At 36.1% G+C, this 22140-nt stretch overlaps 1 protein-coding gene across 3 annotated transcripts; it reads left to right on the forward strand.

Annotated features, from left to right (window-relative positions):
- The first annotated feature begins 1201 nt into the window (after nucleotides 1–1201).
- sstr5 (somatostatin receptor 5) lies at nucleotides 1202–21473 on the forward strand. 3 transcript variants are annotated; one of them, XM_056453096.1, is made up of 4 exons: nucleotides 1202–1613; nucleotides 13891–14996; nucleotides 18214–18297; nucleotides 21215–21302. In XM_056453096.1, exons 2-3 carry the CDS (start codon nucleotides 13926–13928, stop codon nucleotides 18280–18282), a joined length of 1140 nt encoding a protein of 379 aa, XP_056309071.1. In that variant the 5' UTR covers nucleotides 1202–1613; nucleotides 13891–13925; the 3' UTR covers nucleotides 18283–18297; nucleotides 21215–21302. The 3 variants fall into 3 exon arrangements, with proteins under 3 accessions (XP_056309071.1, XP_056309072.1, XP_056309070.1); XM_056453097.1 differs by lacking the exon at nucleotides 18214–18297 and having other exon boundaries at nucleotides 13891–15001; nucleotides 21215–21473; XM_056453095.1 differs by lacking the exon at nucleotides 18214–18297 and having other exon boundaries at nucleotides 21215–21473.
- Nucleotides 21474–22140: the final 667 nt, after the last annotated feature.

Below are 22140 nucleotides of genomic sequence, written 5' to 3' on the forward strand. Positions count from 1 at the left end.
GGATCCATCCTGTCTTGTATCAACGATTCAGGCTAGGAGTGGTGGTGCAATGGTGCTGGGGATATTTTCTTGGCACACTTTGGGCCCATTAGTACCAACTGAGCATCGTGTCAACGCCACAGCCTACCTGAGTATGGTTGCTGACCATGTCCATCCCTTTACGACCACAGTATTCCCATCTTCTGATGGCTACTTCCAGCAAGATAACACGCCATGTCAAAAGCGCGAATCATCTCAGACTGGTTTCTTGAACATGTCAATGGCCTCCACAGTCACCAGAACTCAATCCAATAGAGCACCTTTGAGATGTGATAGAACAGATAATTTGCATCATGGATGTGCAGCAGACAATTCTGCAGCAACTGCGTGACATTATCATGTCAATATGGACCAAAATCTCTGAGGAATATCCAGTACCTTGTTAAATCTACGCCACGAAGGATTAATGCAGTTCTGAAGGCAAAAGTGGGTCCAACCGGCTACTAGTAAGGTGTACCTAATAAAGTGACCGGTGAGTGTACTTTAACAAACCAGTTTACTCTAGTGAAAAAGAAAGTATTCTACAGTATTTATTACAGATTATCAGTTGGAAACGTTGACTCAACTTAAAATTGTAAGGCAATTTGAGCTTTTTGAGTGGAAGCAACTTAAATTGATCAAGTTCAGACCTAAAAGTTGAGTCATCTCAAAAAAGCAACTTTTTTTTTAGTGTGATGCTGTTGTAGCATTCATTCGCAAAGATTTGCAAACAAATCACCATAGCATTTTTCATGTGGGTATGACTACGAGTAATGTAGAATAATATACTGCTGTTCTAAGTAGTAAAATTCTTATAGGCAGGATAATGATGCATTAATAGACGGAATTGGTAGGCTACTTATACTAATGTGCTGGCCAAATTTCTTTCACAATCCATGAGAATGTGCATTGATCCACTAGACAGCGGCTTGAATTATAGGCGCACACACACGCACAGTATACAGTAGTGTGTTTTCAAAAGGCGTATCGTAAAACGACGATAATTTTTTACAACGCAAAGCAGTTTTATGATCTGTCATCTGCTCCGGCTGGGAACGATTCCCGGCGCTTTAATATACTTCAATATAATCAATGAGTTCGCCATTAGGAGCTCGAGCGAGACATTTATTAGCTTACCTCAGAAAGACAGAGACTAGCATGTGTCTGTGACGTAGCAAGCGCTCTGGACCTGTTGCGCGCGAATGAGCAGCCAAACTCATTACTCGCACGCTCATGGAGAGAACAGGTCCTTTCCTGATGAAACGAGCTGAATAACTCAACCATTTTACTAAGGAAACACCTGAAGTACATCTAGACATTTGCTTGAATCTTGGGTACAGATAGCGCCTTAAATAGTTGGCGGAATGTGATTGTTTTACCCAAACAAAGCAAAAAATATGTGCGCACCGCAGCATTACTTCTTAACGTGAAGTCTTTAGACTGGAACTGAGGATGAAGTGATGTCCAGACTCTCGATGTTGGATTTAAGTCAAAGAGACATTCAGTCATCAAATATCACTATTGTTCACTGAAAAGGAGACGAGTAGATTGTGGAGGAGCTCCTGAAACCCAGAGGACCGTGCACTGAGTTTGAGGTATGGACTGAATTACGCACTGTAATGTACAATGAGGGAATCATTTACCATCTTAATTGTGCAGCTGATTGTCACGTAACACGACGATTTCAATCAGATGTCATGTTTTTTAAACAGTTTTCGAAAAGTTTTAGCAATTGCAAGATATATATTATATTATATATTATAAAAGACACATTTTGTATGGGACATCCTTCTCTTACCATCTAAAATCTTTAGTTTAAAAGGTAAAACAGAACTAATTTTATTTGTTTACCGTGGTGGTTAATTAACATCAAAAGCTCTACAGCAAAGAGAATTTGACCCATTTTGGGAAAATACGAAACAACCCAACGGTTAGGTTTAAAACATTTTAATTAAAATAAATCCAGTTTAGTTGTTCTGTTTTTATAGCCTATAGACAACAACATCATAATCTCAGAGATTCTAGTTTCAGAATAATCTGGCTGAATAATGGTCTGGATATGTTGTCAGACAGAAAACAAACATCAGTAAACAAAATACTAGCTTTGATTAAACAAGCATGTACAGATCATGTAGGCATAAATGGCGTCAAGTAATGTAACAACAGGACTTATCTTATGCAATTTGCCTTTTGTCTTTTATTGTTCGTGCACTCTAATTTCTAAATTATGGGTTGTCATAAACCAATGACGGGTCAAATATGCACAAACCCAACGTTGGGTTATTTTTTCGACCAATTTTAATCCATCAGTTGGGTTATTGTGCATATTTGACTAAACGTTGGGATGAAATAATAGATTTTTTTGTGTGTTTTTGAGGCCATAAAGTCTTCATATGCAGTTAAAATCTTATATTTTTATAGGTCTATACTGTGATAACGTCTGCATTGTTACATTTTAGTTAATATTTACATTAATGTTTTGTTTTATTATTAAAGTAAGCTATAGCAATGCATTGGGTTAAAATAACCCATAGTTGAGAAGGTGCTAAACTCTCATTTCTATGTGGAGTTTGCATGTTCTCTCTGCGTTCGCGTGGGTTTCCTCCTGGTGCTCTGGTTTCCCTCACAGTCCAAAGACATGCGATACAGTTGAATTTGGTAGGCTAAATTGTCCGTGGTGTATGAGTGTGAATAAGTGTGTATGGGTGTTTCCCAGAGATGGGTTGCAGCTGGAAGGGCATCCGCTGCATAAAACATGTGCTGGATAAGTTGGCGGTTCATTCCGCTGTGGCGACCCCGGATTAATAAAGGGCCTAAGCCGAAAAGAAAATGAATGAATGAATGAATGAATATACTGTTTATATATATATATATATATATATATATATATATATATATATATATATATATATATATATATATATATATATATATATATATATAATTTATATATAATTTAAATATATATAATTTTTTTTTTTGCTCGTTCAAACTAATTTAAAATGAGCTGAAATAACACAATTCTTGAGATTTCATTGGGACAACTTAAATTTTTATGTTCAATCCACATAAATTTGTTAAAAGTGTTAACTTAATTTGTGTTGGGACAACATGAATGAATTGTGTGGAACCCTGCATTTTGTATGTTATATAAAAAATACAGGGTTATTTTTATATTTTGAATATGTTATATGTTGGGGTATTTTTAACCCAACGTTTACAGAGTTCATGTTACAAAAAATGTTACGTTGATGTAACCCAGCGTTGGGTCTAACATGAGACAAACTCAATTCTTGGGTCAAGAAATATCATAAAAAATTTGAAGTAACCCAATGAAGCATTTGTCCATATTTGCCCAATGAAATGTTACGACAACCCAGCATTTTTAGAGTGTATATTTATATAATTCCTTCAATACCTACACATGCTTACATAATTTAGGTATTCTACTGATTTTTTCCAGTAATACTCATAACAATCCATTTGATGCCAGCTATATATAAAACACCACGTTATTTTCATATATATTTACAGCATTGGCATTTTATTGTAGTTTATTTTTACATTATATGTCAATACTGTAAACTGGCATATTGCTCGATCACCAATAAAAAACAAAAAAATAACCAATTTTATCATTCATAAATGCTATATTAAGACCACCCTGCACAAAGGGTTTCTGCACATCTCAGATGAATCATAAACTGAGCAAGAGAGAACAGGGGCTCGTGATTAAATAAACCGTCTTGCACATCTGACACCTGTCATTATAAGCAATGGAAATCATAAGTGAACATGTCTGCACATCAACACGCTCTTTAGTCACGGTCACCCGCTGGATTAGAAGAGCGCGCGGCCGCGAAGGCGGGTTAAATATTGACCGCTGCGGACGGTTCAAATGAGTTAGTGTCCACTGGACTGTTTGTACTCATAACAGTGGCATCGTTACCCTTTGTTTCGATTCATGCTTCAGCGCATTTCTGAGGCAGAGCTTTATTTGTGCAACACATTGTGTCGCTCACTTTCCACGCCTCATATCCAGCCCGAGTGCCACTTAAAGTCAAGGTCGTGTCAACCATCCAGAGTGTAAACAACACGCAAATACTTCATACCTAGTATAATTTATTATTACTCTCTTAAATAAAGGGTTAAAAAGTAACTATTTATAGTACTTAGGTAATCTCTAATCTAAACAAATCCAATCAGTTGTCCAAGTAACTGGCAAACTCCAAATGCAGCCACTTAAAATTACTGTATGATCCTAGCATATGATGCTTTGACATTGATTTCACCAAGTAGGACATAAGCATTAACATCTATGTTGATCCTGGAACAACATTCCAATTAGCCAATCAGAATTAAGGGATACATCATTTATGTTAAGGCTTATGTTACTGATGAACAATGGGGGATAGGCCTTGAACAGATCCACAGATCATCAGTATGTGCAAGGCATGGCCTTATACAATTCAAAGCAACACATCGTTTACATTGGTCCAAGCTAAAACTTACTAAGATATTTGCGTAAGGGGACCCCGCATGTGATCGATGTGGACTAGCCAGCATCACTGGCTCATATGTTTCGGAGCTGCCCATAATTATCATCTAACTGGGAAAATACTTTACTAACATTCTCAAGAATGTCTTAAGCTGATAGATGTCCCAATCCCCTTTGCAGTTATAGGCTTTACTGATTCTGAGATCTAAAAACAATACAGAACAAAATATAGTTTCACTTGTCAGACTATTAGCACGGAGGTTAAACGTATCAAACTGGAAACAGAAAGCTGTCCTACATATATACACATCTAATGAGGGACGTAATGAAACATTTGGAATTGGAGAAAATCAGATTCTCCCTAAAAAGAAAGATGTCAAATTCTATGAAATCTGGCAACCTTTCATAGATTATTGTAAAGACATAAATTCCATGGGTAATTTAAATTGAAGAGGATCAGACTAACTTAGATTAAAACTGAAGACCAGTGTTTTATTCATTTTTTATTATTGACTTATTGCATTTACCTACTATTATTATTATTTTACTTATGTATTGTTAGTATTTGGTATGTTTTATTGTCAATTGTTGTGTAAATATTTGTAGGTTGGAATTTGTAAGTCATTGTATTGGAATGTAAAAAAAAAAAACGGTTATAAAAAAAAGTGTAGGCTTATGGTTGGGTTTAGTACTTCTACATGATTGTTATCCAACTATTATTATAGATCTAGATATTGATATTCAATAAGTAATTTTAGGATTTTTGGTAAAACTACAATGATGTGGTATTACTTAATTTTAGTTTATTTACTGAGTAAAAATGATAAACTGAGAGACAAACTACACTACAATGATGTGATATTAGTTAATTTTAGTTTATTTACAGAGTAGAAATGCCAACTGAGTGACAAACCACACTACAATGATGTAGTATTAGTTAATCTTAGTTTATTTACGGAGTAAAAATGACAAACTGAGTGACAAACTACACTACAATAATGTGATATTAGTTAATCTTAGTTTATTTACTGAGTAAAAATGACAAACTGAGTGACAAACCACACTACAATCATGTGGTAGAGTGTTCTCACTAATGGCATCTCCCTTTGGTATGAGAATAGTAGTGTATCTGACAAGAACACCATCAAGAGGATCATAAAGTCAGCTAAAAGGTCTGTTGGAGTCAAGTTGACATCTATCGAGGAACTTTATCAACGACGTTGTCTGTCTAGGGCAAATAGCATTTTAAGGGATCCAACTCACCCTGGCTATAGCCTGCTCACGCTTATGCCGTCAGGCAGGCATTACAGAAGCCTGAGGACCAAATCAGTGCGGTTTCGTGATAGTTTTTATCCTGTCATTATAAGACTTTTGAATAAGACCAATTCTTTAACACTATTGATAGCTAGTGTAAAATAGTAAATCAATAAATAGTTAAACTAGCATAAATTATTAATATTATAACTATTATAACAAATGGTGAAATAGGTATTTAAGTATTAAGTTACTCTCTACTTTCTTTTTAAATCAGGTTATATCTTATATAACTATATTTTTATGAAATTATAAAGCTTGTCTATCATGTTAGGATTTTATAATGTTTGTATAGTGATGTCTTTTATGTTCTTGTTGGGTCTGTTGCAACGTAATTTCGTTCTGCATTACAATTTTATTGTGATGTTTTGAATGACAAAATAAAGGAAACTGAAACTGTATTAGTTAATTTTAGTTTATTTACTAAGTGAACAAACAATGAACAAAACATTTCAGTATTGATTCATATTTTGTTAGTGGAAATAAAGTCATTCATTATTAGTTCATGTTAACCCACAGTGCATTAACTAATGTTAACAAACACAACTATGGAATTTAATAATGTCTTAGTAAATGTTGATCTATGATTATGATGTACAGGCCCGGGGCCCACCACCCATCTACTGACAAAGTTGAGAATTTGGCCCCTGTGTGAACTCATTTGTCCCATTTAAGACAAACTTGATATTTTATTATCAACTCGAGAAAATCTGACTGAGGAAATGAGCTGGTCAGTTTGTTTTTTTTGCCCATAGGCTACAGTTTTTAATTTAAACCAAGATATAACAGATTCCTAATTGTTTTTAATGTTGGATGACAATACATTAAAAAAAACAGCATTTTTTCATATTTCTTTGTTCAAAATGTTTCATTTAAAATTCTAATCTCATTACATTATTTATAAAAATGCACATCTTGTAAATGAACACTTTGTAGTAAAATAGTATGGTTATAGCATTAATAATGAAACCTTATTATAAAGTATAAACATTTTTGTTTTTGTCAAAATTCATTAGAATATTTAAAAAAAATAATCTTTCATGAAGACATTTTCTAAATTTCTATTTTATTTCTAATTCAATATTGGTGTTCCTCCAGGATAATGCCACACAATTCATTCATGCTGCCCAGACATTAAGTAAAAAAAAAATGTGTTGCTTCAGCTCATTTTAGAAAGCAGTTTGAACAAGCACCTAAATTAATTTGAGTGTAATTTTTCTTGTTAGTCATATACTTCACTAAGAACTAAATTTAGACAACTTTAAAAGATGATTTCTCAGTATTTCTATTTTTTTCAAACCCTCAGATTTCAGATTGTCAAATGGTTATATCCATCTTGGCCAAATACTGTGATTGTTAGCTCATTCATTTAGGTTTCAGGTGAAGTTAAAATCTCAATTTCCAAAAATCAACACTTACGACACTTGTGATCCAGGGTGACATATATGAAGAACCTACACTGTAAAATATTTGACCTTAAATTTACAGTAAATTACTGCCTAATAATTGCATTACTTTCAAAGTAAAGTACTGTATGTAAATTAACAGTAAATTACCGTGAGGTGCTTCGTTTAACAATAATTCTGTAAATATTTCTAAATATCAAAAAAGTGCCTGTACTAGCAGTAAAGTTAATGTGTATTAATTTCTATGTTGAATAAAATATTAATGGTGTTTAAATTCCTATAACTACGTGCAAAAGAAATAGCCATTTTTACAGTAATTTGCTGTAATCATGATGCCTGCCTTAATTTCACAATAAAATTATGAATACGTAAATTAAACAGTTAAATACTGTAATGTGACACTAATGTAATTTACTGTGAAAAATTACAGTAACATGTTGTGAAATTCTGGGAATTTATTACAGTGTTTAATACAAAGAGACATCAGTGCACAATTCAGTTGTTGAGTCTCTATCTTTAGGATATTTAAAACTCAAAGACTAGCTTTTCCAGTGTATTTCCATGTCTAATAAATCTGCATTAGATTTCTCTCAGAATATCCATCAATTTAAATATGCTAATCATTATAATGAATACATTTGAAAGGTCCTGCCTCTGCACTCCAGAGGTGTTTTCACATGTTTGGTTCAAATGAAACGAACTAATGCATTTGCTCTGTTGGCGGAGTTCATTTGAGTAGGTGTGAACGCTCAATCTGTACCTTGGTGATGCACACCAAACAAGCAGACAGAACGCTCTTCAAATATGGGTCCAAGTTCACTCGCAAACAAACTATGGTGAGTGTGAAATATAAATCCAGATGTAAAATTCAAAAACAAGACTTAAATTCACAAAATGTCTCTTCATTTGTATGTGTAACTAAGCAATTCCTCACAGTGTTTTGGCCACTTTACATAATTTGATAACGTCTTTGTGAGTTTTCATTTGATAAGAATATCTTCATATGTAAGCACATAAACAAACATGTTTAGGCTTATGCAGAACTGCTATGGTCACGAAATGTTATAAAAGCCTTTTTTTTTTGGTTTGGTACTGTATAGGTAACACTTTATTTTGATGGTCCATTTGAGTATTAGTAGACTGTCTGCTTAATATCTGTTGATATGATCCTTCAACAGACATTTAACTGACTATAAGAAACTTTGCAAGTACATGTCAACTTACACTAACCCTAACCCCAACCTAACAGTCTACTTATAATCTAATGAGAATTAGTTAGCATGTAGATGCAATGTAAATTAAATTCAACAAACAGACCATCAAAATAAAGTATGACATTCAAAAAGTAACTCAAATACTTTATCGATCACTTACTGTACAGAAAAAAGAAATGCATAACTGTTAAAAGTAAATTGAGTTACTTTTACAAAGAACATTTCAATGCTCCCATTAATGACCTTATCCGCTTTATTAATTGGTGACGTATGTAATACTGTTTCCGGGTCCAGCCGCTACTCAGTTAAATTGGGAAAATATTGTTTATGATCACTTTTTAGTCATATCATATCACACATTAAAGTGAATTTTATATAAAGTCATAGTGTACACAACAATCTCTGGGCCCAAAATTTTAACAATTTATAAAATAATTATCCACTTTCTGGCCATTGGATATTAGGCATTAATATATATATTGCGATCGTGATTTTTGAAAGTATTACAGCGATTTGTAAACGTTTATTATTACCATTTCATGAGTCTCCCCATTCAGTTTGCTAGAGCACTTGGACCTGGAAGCCGCTTCGCGTGATGTCACACTTAACAAGCGGATAAGGTTACTTCAGTGCTGCATGGGGAATACACTGTTGGTCAACTTCACGGTTTTAATTCATTTGCATTCTCACAACTAAAACACAAGACAAACTTCATACACAGTGGCAATTCAAAGTGCTTTACATAAACAAGAATAAAAAAATAAAAAACAAACAGTAAAATGATTAAAAACAGGTTATAAAAGAATAAAAAACAAAAAAGAAAGACATAATAGTGCGATCTGTTGAACGTAGCTCAGTGCTCATTCAGTAAAGGCACAGCTAAACAGATGTGTTTTCAGTCTTGATTTGAATGTGCCTAATGTTGGAGCACATCTGATCATTTCTGGAAGCTGATTCCAGCAGCGAGGGGTGCTGTTAGTAGATAAAAGCCGATTCACCCTGCTTTGACTGAACTCTTGGAATTTCTAGTTTATTTGATCCTAAAGATCTGAGTGATCTGTTAGGTTTGTATTCCGTGAGCATATCTGTAATGTATTGAGGTCCTAGGCCATTTAGTGATTTATAGACCAGTAATAATACTTTAAAATCTATTCTGAATGTAACCTGGAGCCAGTGTAAAAACCCGAGGACAGGTGTGATGTGCTCTAAAGCAGCTGAATAATATATTCAGAAACAAAAAAGCCAAAACTTAAGCTGCTTCAGCATCCTAAAAGATTGTATTTAACCTTTAAACATGTTTCTTCACAGCTTGAGTATGAAAACCAGCAACAAATATACAAACAAACAAAACCTTTATGAAATAAATCATTCATTCATTCATTCATTTTCTTTTCAGCTTAGTCCCTTTATTAATCTGGGGTCGCCACAGCGGAATGAACCGCCAACTTATCCAGCACATGTTTTATGCAGCGGATGCCCTTCCAGCTGCAACCCATCTCAAACACTGAAACACTCATTCACACTCATACACTACGGACAATTTAGCCTACCCAATTCACCTGTACCGCATGTGAGAGGAAACCCACTCGAACGCGGGGAGAACATGCAAACTCCACACAGAAATGCCAACTGACCCAGCCGAGGCTCAAACCAGCGACCTTCTTGCTGTGAGGCAACAGCCCTACCTACTGCGTCGCCGAAATAAATCAATGAAAGCAAATTAAATTATCATTCAGAATAAATTTGGTGAAACTCAGCACCAAAAGATAAACTTTACGGATTTTAAATAAAACAAAAACATAACAGCTGCTCAAAAATTTAAAATCGAGGAGCAATTTTCAAGCTAACCACAATTTAAACATGGTATGCCAGCACCTTATGGAAAGTCAGCTGTGTAAATTCAAGTGCAAAATCTGCGGTTGTATAACAGCTATAAAATATGTAAAACAATAAAAAAAAAGTTATCACAGCATTTTTCGGAGCAATACAATACTATACACTTAAATAACGTGTTCTGAAATATTACAGAAATGTGTCACTGTGTCTACTAAACTAATCAGCTTTGTTATACAGATAACAAATGTGTGCTTATTTATTTGAAACAACAAACAGAGTGGTATTAGTAATAGTAATGTTAATAGTCTCTTGCGTGCACACTTGGTGTACTTCACACACACTCGGTCTTTACTTTTGTCCAGTCTGTCGCCTCGTACACACGTTTTACGGTGGTTTGTTGGCATCCACTAATCCCACAATGTGTTACTTACCAAGTAACGGACGAACACATCATATTGTAATGATAACACAGTTATTATATTTAAAAAGTAATGCATTACAGTATCAGTTACTGTTAAAAGCAATGCTGTTTCAGTAACGCATTACTAGTAACGTGTTATTGCCCAACACTGCTGTTAGGCTTTTTCTTAGAGATAGTTTGCCTAAAAATGACACTGTTATCATCTGTCCTCACTCTTCACTTTCTCAAAACTATGTGTGCTACTTTCTTCTGGTGCACACAAAAGAAGATGAAGTCCCCACTGACTTCCATAGCATTATATTCTTTTACTATGGAGGTCAATGTGTACCATCAAATTTCTTGTTTAGTGTTCAACAGAAGAAAGAAACTCAAAGGTTTAAAACCCCTCGAGAGAATAAATGATGAGATGATCCTATCTGTCCAAACGCAGTATTAAAGTCACTGTTGGAGAACATTCATCTGAGGCAGCACATTTGTCATGTGGTGTTCCCCAGGGATCTATTTTAGGCCCTATTCTTTTCTCCTTATATATGCTTCCTCTGGGCTCTATTTTTCAAAAACATAGCCTGTCTTTTCCGTTATGCGGACGACACCCAAATCTACCTGCCTTTGAAATAAAGTTAAAACGGGCTAGAGACCTTTATGCTCTACTTGTCGGATGTGAAAGACTGGTTGTCCTTGAACTTTCTAGATTTTAATGAAAGTAAGAGTGAAATGATTTTGTTTGACCCGTCAAACTCTTCTAGAGCACCGATAGTTAATCTAGAAAAAATAAGTTTTTTTATGAAGCCCTGGGTAAAAAATCTTGGTGTTATTCTAGAATCTAGATGATGGCTTGAGCTTTGACAAACAGATAAATACAGTGGTCAAATCCTGCATCTTTCAGCTTCGACTTTTAAAAACAGTCAAATCTATTTTATCCAGAAAAATTTTGAAAAAATAATCCATGCTTTTATCACCACTAGATTGGACTATTGTTACTCATTATACTTTGGGATTAGTCAGAAAACCTTATCCCGTTTACAATTAAGTTCAAAATGCTGCTGCAAGGCTTTTAACAGGGACCAAGAAACATGAGCACATTACACCAGCTTTACGCTCTCTGCACTGGCTGCCTGTGCACTATCGAGTCACTTTTAAAATGCTGCTCTTGGATTTTAAATCTCTAAATGGCCTCTAAATCTCTAAATGGCACCTTCTTATCTGTCAGACATGTTAATTGAGCATCAGCCTAGTCGGTCCCTTCTGTCATCTAACCAGAGACTGAAATTATTTTGTTCGACCCGTCAAACTCTTCTAGAGCACCGATAGTTAATCTAGAAAAATTGCGTTTTTCTATGAAGCCCTGGGTAAAAAATCTTGGTGTTATTCTAGATGATGGCTTGAGCTTTGACAAACAGATAAATGCAGTGGTCAAATCCTGCATCTTTCAGCTTCGACTTTTAAAAACAGTCAAATCTATTTTATCTAGAAAAAATTTGGAAAAAATAATCCATGCTTTTATCACCACTAGATTGGACTATTGTTACTCATTATACTTTGGGATTAGTCAGAAAACCTTATCCCGGTTACAATTAAGTTCAAAATGCTGCTGCAAGGCTTTTAACAGGGACCAAGAAACATGAGCACATTACACCAGTTTTACGCTCTCTGCACTGGCTGCCTGTGCACTATCGAGTCACTTTTAAAATGCTTCTCTTGGTTTTTAAATCTCTAAATGGCCTGGCACCTTCTTATCTGTCAGACATGTTAATTGAGCATCAGCCTGATCGGTCTCTTCGGTCATCTAACCAGAGACTGATATGCATCCCTAAGTCGAGGCTGAAATGCAGAGATGACCGTGCTTTCGCAGTAGCTGGTCCTAGGCTGTGGAATGCTCTGCCCCTCTGTATCAGATCTGTTTCTTCCCTGTCTGTTTTTAAATCTAGGTTAAAGACTTACCTCTTTGATTCGGCATTTTATCAGTGAAAATTGTCTGTTTTAGCTATAATTTTATATATACATTTGGTTTTATCTGTTTTGATTTGTATTGCGCAGCACATTGGTCGACCTCTGCTTGTATTAAATAGTGCTATATTAAATAAAATTGACATTGACAGTAAAATTTTGTTGTGAAATATCTCTTTAAAAACAAAAGATGATCCATTACTAAATATATTATTCAGCATTTTTTATTTTGGTCCAGACCAAACTACAAATTACAAACTGAACTACAAATGTAAATACCAACACAGGGTCGTTCTAAAAATGTAGCCCTATATACATTTCTGGAGATCATGAATTAAGTAGCTAGAAGTACGTATGGCTGCATTTCATCTTTAAAATGAACACTAGGGGGGCGGTATGACATCATTCCTTGTCGAGCTAGCAGCTGACCACTTACCTCCGTATGGGTGGATTTCCCGCTCTTACCCGTTTGTCCAGTAGCTCAACATGTACGTCAGCGGACTTGAGACGCAGAGAGGAGTTGACCACGAAGACGAGGTTCGAGTCTAGGTAGAACAGAAAGTGGGTAAGAGAAAAACAGAAGCCAAAAAATAAAATAAACAAATAAAAAACAGGGTAAGAATGTGGTAAACTCTGAAAGCATGGTAAAAATCTGGCCATGAGGGCTTTTCTTTTTCTGGATTGCTTTTTAAAACTGTCGGTTGGGTTTAGGGAAGTGGGTGGGTCGATCGGTGCTTTTCAAAACACTATAGGTTGGGTTTAGGGAAGGAGGCGGCTGGGTCAGTCGATCGGTCAGTCAGTCAACAGCAGCCTTTGGTGGATTTATGCAAAAAAAGCAAGCTCGAATGGCAATCACTAGAAAAATCTGAGATCTGATCAAGCATACACAGCGGCCTCTGGTGGATTTGTGAAAACAAAAACTGCAAAAAACATACCTCCTGGGACGTATTTGGCGCTCTCCAGAAATGTATATAGGGGTACGTTTTTAAAATGAGCCTGGGTTGGTAAAAACACAATAAGAAAAATCAGTAAAGCAGAGTAATGCATTGTGTTGTGAAGATTTCCAGCACTGATGTGTATGCTGAATGAATAACGTCTCAAAGGAATGTCAACAAAACAGATAAAGCCATTCTCCAATGGATTTTTCAATCACACACTGTGCGCACAAGCATGCAATTCCAATTGCACATCCACACTTGAGATGATAACACCATTGCATTCTCATTTTGCTTTCAGCCCCCCGGTGACCACTTTTGCGCCTGTATCCAAACATGGCAACCCAAGAGCCGATATACAACACGACCCTCTCAAACCAAACCACCAATTTCTCCATTGACATCAATGAAAACCTGCTGGCTGAAGAAGAAAGCACCAAAGCCCTGGCTGTGATCTACCTCGTGGTGTTCATCGTGGGTCTAACAGGAAACTCTCTGGCCATTTTTGTAGTTCTCCGCTACACCAAAATGAAGACGGTCACCAACATGTACATTTTAAACCTAGCCGTGGCTGATGAGCTGTACATTCTGGGACTCCCGTTTCTCACCACCCACAACGTGCTCTCCTACTGGCCCTTCGGAAACTTCCTCTGCCGCATCCTGATGTGGGCCGACTCCATCAGTCAGTTTACCAGCACATTCTGCCTGACAGTAATGAGCATTGATCGCTACATGGCTGTGGTGCATCCTATCCGTAGTGCCAGGTGGCGGAGACCCAGCGTTGCCAAGGTGATAAATAGCATGGTATGGGCGCTTTCATGTCTACTAACGCTGCCAGTCATTATTTATTGTGACGTCCAGCCGGGACTCAACACCTGCAACCTGAGCTGGCCTGAGCCTCGTGATGTTTGGTCCACAGCTTTCATCCTTTACACCGCCATATTGGGATTCTTCTGTCCACTGCTAGTTATTTGTCTATGCTACCTGCTAATCGTGATCAAAGTTAAATCCACCAGCGCACGAGCCGGACTCTCCAAGCGCCGTAAATCTGAGAAGAAAGTGACCAGAATGGTGGTGATCATCGTTGTTGTGTTCGTTATTTGCTGGCTGCCTTTCTTCATGCTGAACATCTTCAATTTGGTGGTCACGCTTCCAGAAAATAACATCATCACCGGTGTTTATTTTCTTACTGTGATCCTGACCTATGTTAATAGCTGCGCCAATCCGCTGCTCTACGGATTTCTGTCGGACAACTTCAAGAGGAGCTTCCAGAAGGTCTTGTGCATCCACAGGGTCAACGGGGTCAGCGACGGACATCCCAACCGCGCTCGTATTAGCAGGAACCATCAGGAGGCGTTCTTTCCTCCGAGGAGCTTCGATTATAATGACCACGTCCAGAGCTATCAAGTAAGGTGCTTTAACTCTGTATATATTAATGATATGTTTGTTAAAACACACAATACATCTTTTAATTCTCTAAAATAACATGTGGACGTTCATAGTTTTGAAAGACAACAGTCGGCGTTGTGTACATTTGAATATAAATAATGCTTAAATAACATTAACAACACAATAACATATATACACTCACTGGCCGCTTTATTAGGTACACCTGTCCAACTGCTCGTTAATGCAAATTTCTTATCAGCCAATCACATGGCAGCAGCTCAATGCATTTAGGCATGTAGACATGGTCAAGACGATCTGCTGAAGTTCAAACAGAGCATCAGAATGGGGAAGAAAGGTGATTTAAGTGACTTTGAATGTGGCATGGTTGTTGGTGCCAGACGGGCTGGTTTGAGTATTTCAGAAACGGCTGATCTACTGGGATTTTCACGCACAACCATCTCTAGGGTTTACAGAGAACGATCTGAAAAAGAGAAAATATCCAGTGAGCGGCTGTAATGTGGGCGCAAATGCCTTGTTGATGCCTGAGGTCAGAGGAGAATGGCCAGACTGGTTAGAGCTGATTAAGGCCATTCTGAAGACAAAAGTGGGTCCAACCCGGTACTAGTAAGGTGTACCTAATAAAGTGTCTGGTGAGTGTATATTAGTTATGGGTCAAAGACTAAAAGAGACTTTTTTTTTGTTCTGATGATGACAATCATATATTTTACCACAATGTAAAAACTAAAATGTCATTTAGAGCGGTGTTTCCCAACCCTGTTCCTGGAGGCACACCAACTGTACATATTTTGGATGTTTCCCGAGTCTTATCTGACCTATCCATTTCAGGATTTGGAGTCTCTTCTAATGTTCTAATGAGTTGATTAAGGCAGGGGTTCCCAAACTTTTCAGCATGCAACCCCCAAAATAACAATGCCAGTGACTCGCAACCCCTAAATTTCTCTGAGGTGTAAAATATAAATATACAAACATTGCGCACACAACAATAGGCCTATATAAACAAGCATATTGACAGCACAAGAAGCAGTCTAACAACCTTATCTTTTTTATAGTCATTTATTAATTTAATATTAGCCACCTAATGAGACTGGTGGACACAATTTCAGCACAAGTCTATTCTTGCTTTAATTTTGGAGACCGTCAATCAGAGATCATTCTCAATGTTCAGTCGTGGCCTGTGTTGCTTTTAATGCATTTGATTGGCATAAAGGTGTCAAAGTTTAACCTGGTGCTATAAAAACAATCTGCTGCAGCTGACGCTATTGCTGTGTTGTTAATCTAACTTAGACACAGTGATTCTATGAAAAACATATTGAAAGGCTGACTGCTTTTCCTTTGCATGTTGTTGTTTTTAAAGGAACTATTAACTACTAGTATTATCTTCTGTGGGTTATGGATAAAATATGATAATTCTAATAGTTTAATCTAATTTATTTGACTTTTGGAAATCACAGTTCCCCCTGTCATTGTCCCGCGACCCTCACTTTGGGAACCACTGGATTAGAGAGAGGTTGTAAATGTGTACGTTTGGTGTGCCGTCAGGATCAGGGTTGGGAAACACTGATTTAGAGTACTAACTAACAGTAAGCATACAAAATTGATTTACTAATATAAAATCTGTTTAAAACTGAACTTAAGATCATTGAAAATATATTTAAGGATCAGTGTAGACACAAAATACTTATTTATTGTCATATTAACTATGAACTATCCTTCAAAAGTGCCAGATTTGAACCCATTTGTCAGCAAGACGATTTTTATTGATTTAAAATTTATTAAAATAGATTTTTTTGTTTCTTTTAAGTAGAACAAAAAATAATGAATCATTAGGCAAGCCATTAAACAACATTAGTTTGTTCTGTAACTAATCGGGAAAAAGGCTTAAGGGAGTTCTTTTAGTTTGGCTGAAATAAAAAGGTAAGAAAAATATACACTGCCTGACTAAAGTCTTGTCTTGATCTCAGTTGTAAGAGCAACAAATAATAACTTGACTTCTAGTTGATTATTTGGGAAAGTGGCAGAAGGTCGATTTCTCTGATGAATCATCTGTTGAACTGCATCCCAATCATCACAAATACTGCAGAAGACCTACTGGAACCAGCATGGACCCAAGATTCTCACAGAAATCAGTCAAGTTTGGTGAAGGAGAAACATCAGCAGCCTGAGTTGCAGCTGCGTATTATATTACTAACCACAGGAGAGGGCAAATTCTTCAGCAGGACAGCGCTCCTCATACTTCAGCCTCCACAGCAAAGTTCCTGCAAGCAAAGATCAAGGTGCTCCGGGGTTGGCCAGCCCAGTCACCAGACATGAACATTATTGAGCATGTCTGGGGTAAGATGAACGAAAAGGCATTGAAGATGAATGCAAAGAATCTTGATGAACTCTGGGAGTCCTGCAAGAACGCTTTCTTTGCCATTCCAGATGACTTTATTAATCAGTGATTTGAGTCATTCAGAGATGTATGGATGCAGTCCTCCAAGCTCATGATGGAGTCATACACAATATTCATTCTTTTTCCACTGCAGTATAACTTTATATTCTATACTGTACATTATTTCTGTTAAGTGACCAGACTTTTTGACTAAGCAAAGTCAGACCTTACTGTCCTAATGAAATAATTAAAAAGCCATGATCATATTTTATTTTGGTAAAATAAGCGTAATCTTGAGGCCTTTGCCTTTCATATAAGCCACTTCTGATACCAAATGATCAACTAGAAGTCGAGTTATTATTTGTTGTTCCTAAAACTTGGATAGGTGACAAGACAGTGTCAGGTAGTGTACTAGGAAGTACTGAAATAAATCCATGCTCTGTTAAGCATCACTTTAGAAACATTTGAAAAATAATTACAATTACACATGATGAGGGCTAATAATCTTATCAGGTGTTGTTTTCCCAAAACTTTTTGAAGCAAACAAAACAAAAAAAAAAACTGATGCGGACAGACACTAAAATAGAACATCTTGTCTTTGACCCTCATATCTGGCAGATTATTTACAGCTGGTGGAAAAGTTGATGCAGGCAATTTTAGGCAATAATTTTGCATTATATTTTGAACTTTCATTGAGATCCCAGCATACTGCTACTGCAATTATTCTGCTTCTCTCATACTACGACTAAAGCGGGAAGGCTCAATGGTTACAGTCATAAATGTCAGGGTTATCAGAGTAAACAGCCCAGGCAGAACATCACTAAATCTTCTCAAATCAAACAGGTCAAACCCATGACAACTCAGTCATCAGATTATGAAACCCATCTTCAGAGAAGTGATTCAGGACCATAAACACTAAACAACCAGGTACATGTTCTTTTCTCATGGAGCGCCAACATTCCAAAACATCCCAACCCGACCGCATGGACAAAAAATAATCGGACTATTTGAAGTTTTGGCGAATTAGTGAATGGTTTGTATTTTTTTATACAACCACAATTGCGTGCATTAAAAAATAATCAAATGAATAAAAATTTTAACTGGTTTGTGAGAATTTATGCAACCAATTCGTCAAAATGTAGAATAGTTACCAACTGCCCAATGATTGTGTTCTAATTAGAATGCATGAAGAATAGAGGAATGTTGACGTTGGAATGTTGGAGCTCCAACTTTTAAAATCTTTCTGAATGCATGGAAAATCTATCTATTTTATATTTTGGCGAATTCGTGACTGATTCGATTTAGTTCATACGTCCTCATTTGTATGATTTTTTTTAAGAGAGGAAAAGCCACCAACTCGCCAAAATGTAAAATAGTTACCAACTGATAAATAATTCTGTCGAATATTCTACTTAGAATATTGAGAAACATGGAAGTTTGAATGTTGACGAAGCATTCCTAAACAGTCCAACCCGATTGCATGTAAAAAAATTTATATATTTTAAGCTTTGGTAAATTAGTGGCTGATTTGTATCATTTTAACAACCTCATTTGTATGCATGAAAAAAATTAAATAAAATGCCACCAATTGGCCAAAACATAAAATAGTTACCAACTGCCGAATCATTTTGTCGAATATTCTATTTTTATTTTATTTTTTTTAAGTTGACTGATCTCAAAATTGTAAGGCAACTTGCTACACAGTTTTTTTTGTTGTTGTCAACTTTTAATCAAAGTACTTCACTTGACTTTATTTAAAGGAGACCTATTATACAAAAATCACTTTTATAAGATATTTAAACAGTTGTTTGGCAAAAGTCTGTGAATATAGCCAACCTCTGATATTTTTTTTCTAATCAGACTTCATAAAAACAGCCTACAGAAACAGTGATTGACGTTTCCCCTTTGTACATGTCAACAGATTTAATGCTCCGTGCATTAGTGACGACCCCCCCTCATTAGCATGAACAGCCCTGAGTGAGAAGCAACAGTTTTAATCTGCTGCTATGCTGACGCATAGGCACTTTTAGCCCTGCCCTAATTCTAAAATAGAGCTGGGAGCACAATCTCATTTGAATTTAAAGCGACAGTCACCAAAACCGCACTTGGAACTTGGATCAAATCCTAAAGGGTTCAGTTCTAAAGAGTTAGGTGGTATTAAAGTGTGTGGTATTTTGAGCTGAAACTTCACATACACACTCTTGGGACATCAGAGACTTATTTTACATCTTGTAAAAAGGTACTAAATAGGTCTCCTTTAAGTCGAGTCAACTAAAAAGCTCTGCAGTAAGTTGCCTTATACTTTAAAGAAAAGTTGATTCAACTTAAAATTGTAATTAGAATACTGAGAAACGTGGAGGTTTGAATGTTGGAGAAACAACATTCCTAAACAGTCCAACCCTATTGCATGAAAAAAAAAATTGATCAATTAAAAAATATTGGTGAGTAAGTGACTGATTTGTCTCATTTTTAACAGCCCCATTTGTATACATTTAAGAGAAAAAGGGGGAAAAAAGACACCAAAGACGTCAAAATATAAACTAGTTACCAACTGCCAAATAATTTTGTTGAATATTCTGCACTTAAAAAAAATAATAAAAAAATAAGTTGACTCAACTTAAAATTGTAAATTGTAAAAAATTATTTATAGGGTATTTTTAGCTGAAACTTCACATACACACTCTAGGGACATCCGAGACTTTTTACATCATGTAAATAATTCGCCTTTAAGTAGAGTCAGCTAAAAAAAAGCTCTGCAGTAAATTGCCTAACAGTTTTATATCGCATTAAAAAATAACTAAAAATAAAAGAGACCAATCCACCAAAACATAAAATACTGCCAAATAATTGTCGAATAATCTACACATTTTTTTTTTAAGTTGACTCAACTTAATATCGTAAGGCAACTTGCTACACAGCTTTTTTGTTGACAACAAAAAGTTTAAAAGTTGACAAATTTTAGCCCAAGTACTGCTCTTGACTTGATTTCAAGGGGATCTATTATGCAAAAATAAAAAAACTTACGTGTTTAAACAGTTGCATTGCAACAGTCTGTGAATATAGCCAACCTCTAATATTTGATATCACATTTTATAAAAACAGCCTGCAGAAACACTTTGATTGACATTCTCCCATTGTATATATCAACAGAGGAGAAAAGCCCCGCCCATTAGTGACGATCTCTCCCTCATTAGCGTAAACAGCCCTCAGTAAGAACACACTCTAGGGACAGAGACTTATTTTACATCATGTAAGAAGAGACATAATAGGTCTCCTTTAAGTTGAGTCAACTAAAAGGCAGCAAGTTGCCTTACAATATTATGTTGAGTAACCTTTTTTACAGTATCGTTAGAATATTGAGAAACATGGAAGTTTGAATGTTGGAGAAACAACACTCCACACAGTCCAACCCACTGCATGGAAAAATCGATCTATTTGAAGTTTTGGCGAATTAGTGACGGATTCGTATCATTTTGTTCAACCTCATCTGTTTACATTTTTAAAAAAAGCCAATTCGCCAAAGTGTAAAATAGTTACCAACTGCCAACTGATTCTGTTGATCATTCTAATTAGAATACATTTAGAATACTGCGGAACATGGAAGTTTGAATGTTGGAGAAACAATGTCACTTTGAACTCTACCGCAAATAGAGTCGTGCAAAAAAATACCAATAGCCTGTTCAACACTCAAAGTAAATCCCCTTTAAATTAAGATAAGGAACAGAAATGCTCGGATTACATCTAAACTGCATTTTGAACAATAGAATTCTCAGAAAAGCTGCTTCAGGCTAAACACTTTATTCCTTCTGTTTTCTGAATCTGACACCTACCTCTTGCTTTTCAGTCTATTGGTTTGGATGCCGAGCACTGCGCCAAACCTGAAAACCATCATCCGGGACCACAAGTGATCAGCCAGTCCATCTAAAAGCCGGCGTTGTCCAATTGAAGACATTCCTGCATACAAACAGTACTGTGTATATGGAGTTTATTTATAAAGTTATTGTCGTCTAAGCCTAGATCAAACACTCTCTGGTGCACACACACACACACACACACACACACACACACACACACACACACACACACACACACACACACACACAAACACACACACACACACACACACAAACTACATTGCCATATTATTATCATATATGTAAATATCCTTCATGTAAATATGTATTATATTTGCTCATCATTTTGTTCAGCATGACTGAAAAAACCTTTGGACCAGTGTCTTTTGCTGTTACAACTTGATGGATTGTTGATAATTTGGTGGTGGTGGTGTTTTTGTGGATTTCTGGATTGAGTATACACAAATCCATTTCATATATAGGACTTGGAGGAAATGCCAGCTAGCCTACTGTATTTATTAAAGACATATTTTGTTGATGATGGATGAAGCTGCATGTCTGAAGCAGAAAACAAACAATTGCCCAGAAGATCTTCAGAGCTAAAAGAAAATGCACAGGCAGAAATTGGGTGTTTATTCTTGTTGTTCTTGGGTTTAAAGAGGTATACCTGTATTTAGCTATAATAGTCTGTGTTTATTTTACTCCTAATAAACCTGAGAAACAATCTAACAATGAGTTTCCAATATAAGCACCAAGTCTATTGAAAAACGTGCATATTATTTGATTTTTGTACTGTGTGTAGCAAACAAAACCAAGTAAATCGCTTTAAAGAGAGGACCAAATTGTAAAAGGGGCTTATTTACAGTTGAAGTTAGAATTATTCAAGTGTATCTCTCTGCGGACTGCAAGACAAGGA

Source organism: Danio aesculapii, chromosome 3, assembly GCF_903798145.1.
Source record: "Danio aesculapii chromosome 3, fDanAes4.1, whole genome shotgun sequence".
NCBI lineage: Eukaryota > Metazoa > Chordata > Actinopteri > Cypriniformes > Danionidae > Danio > Danio aesculapii.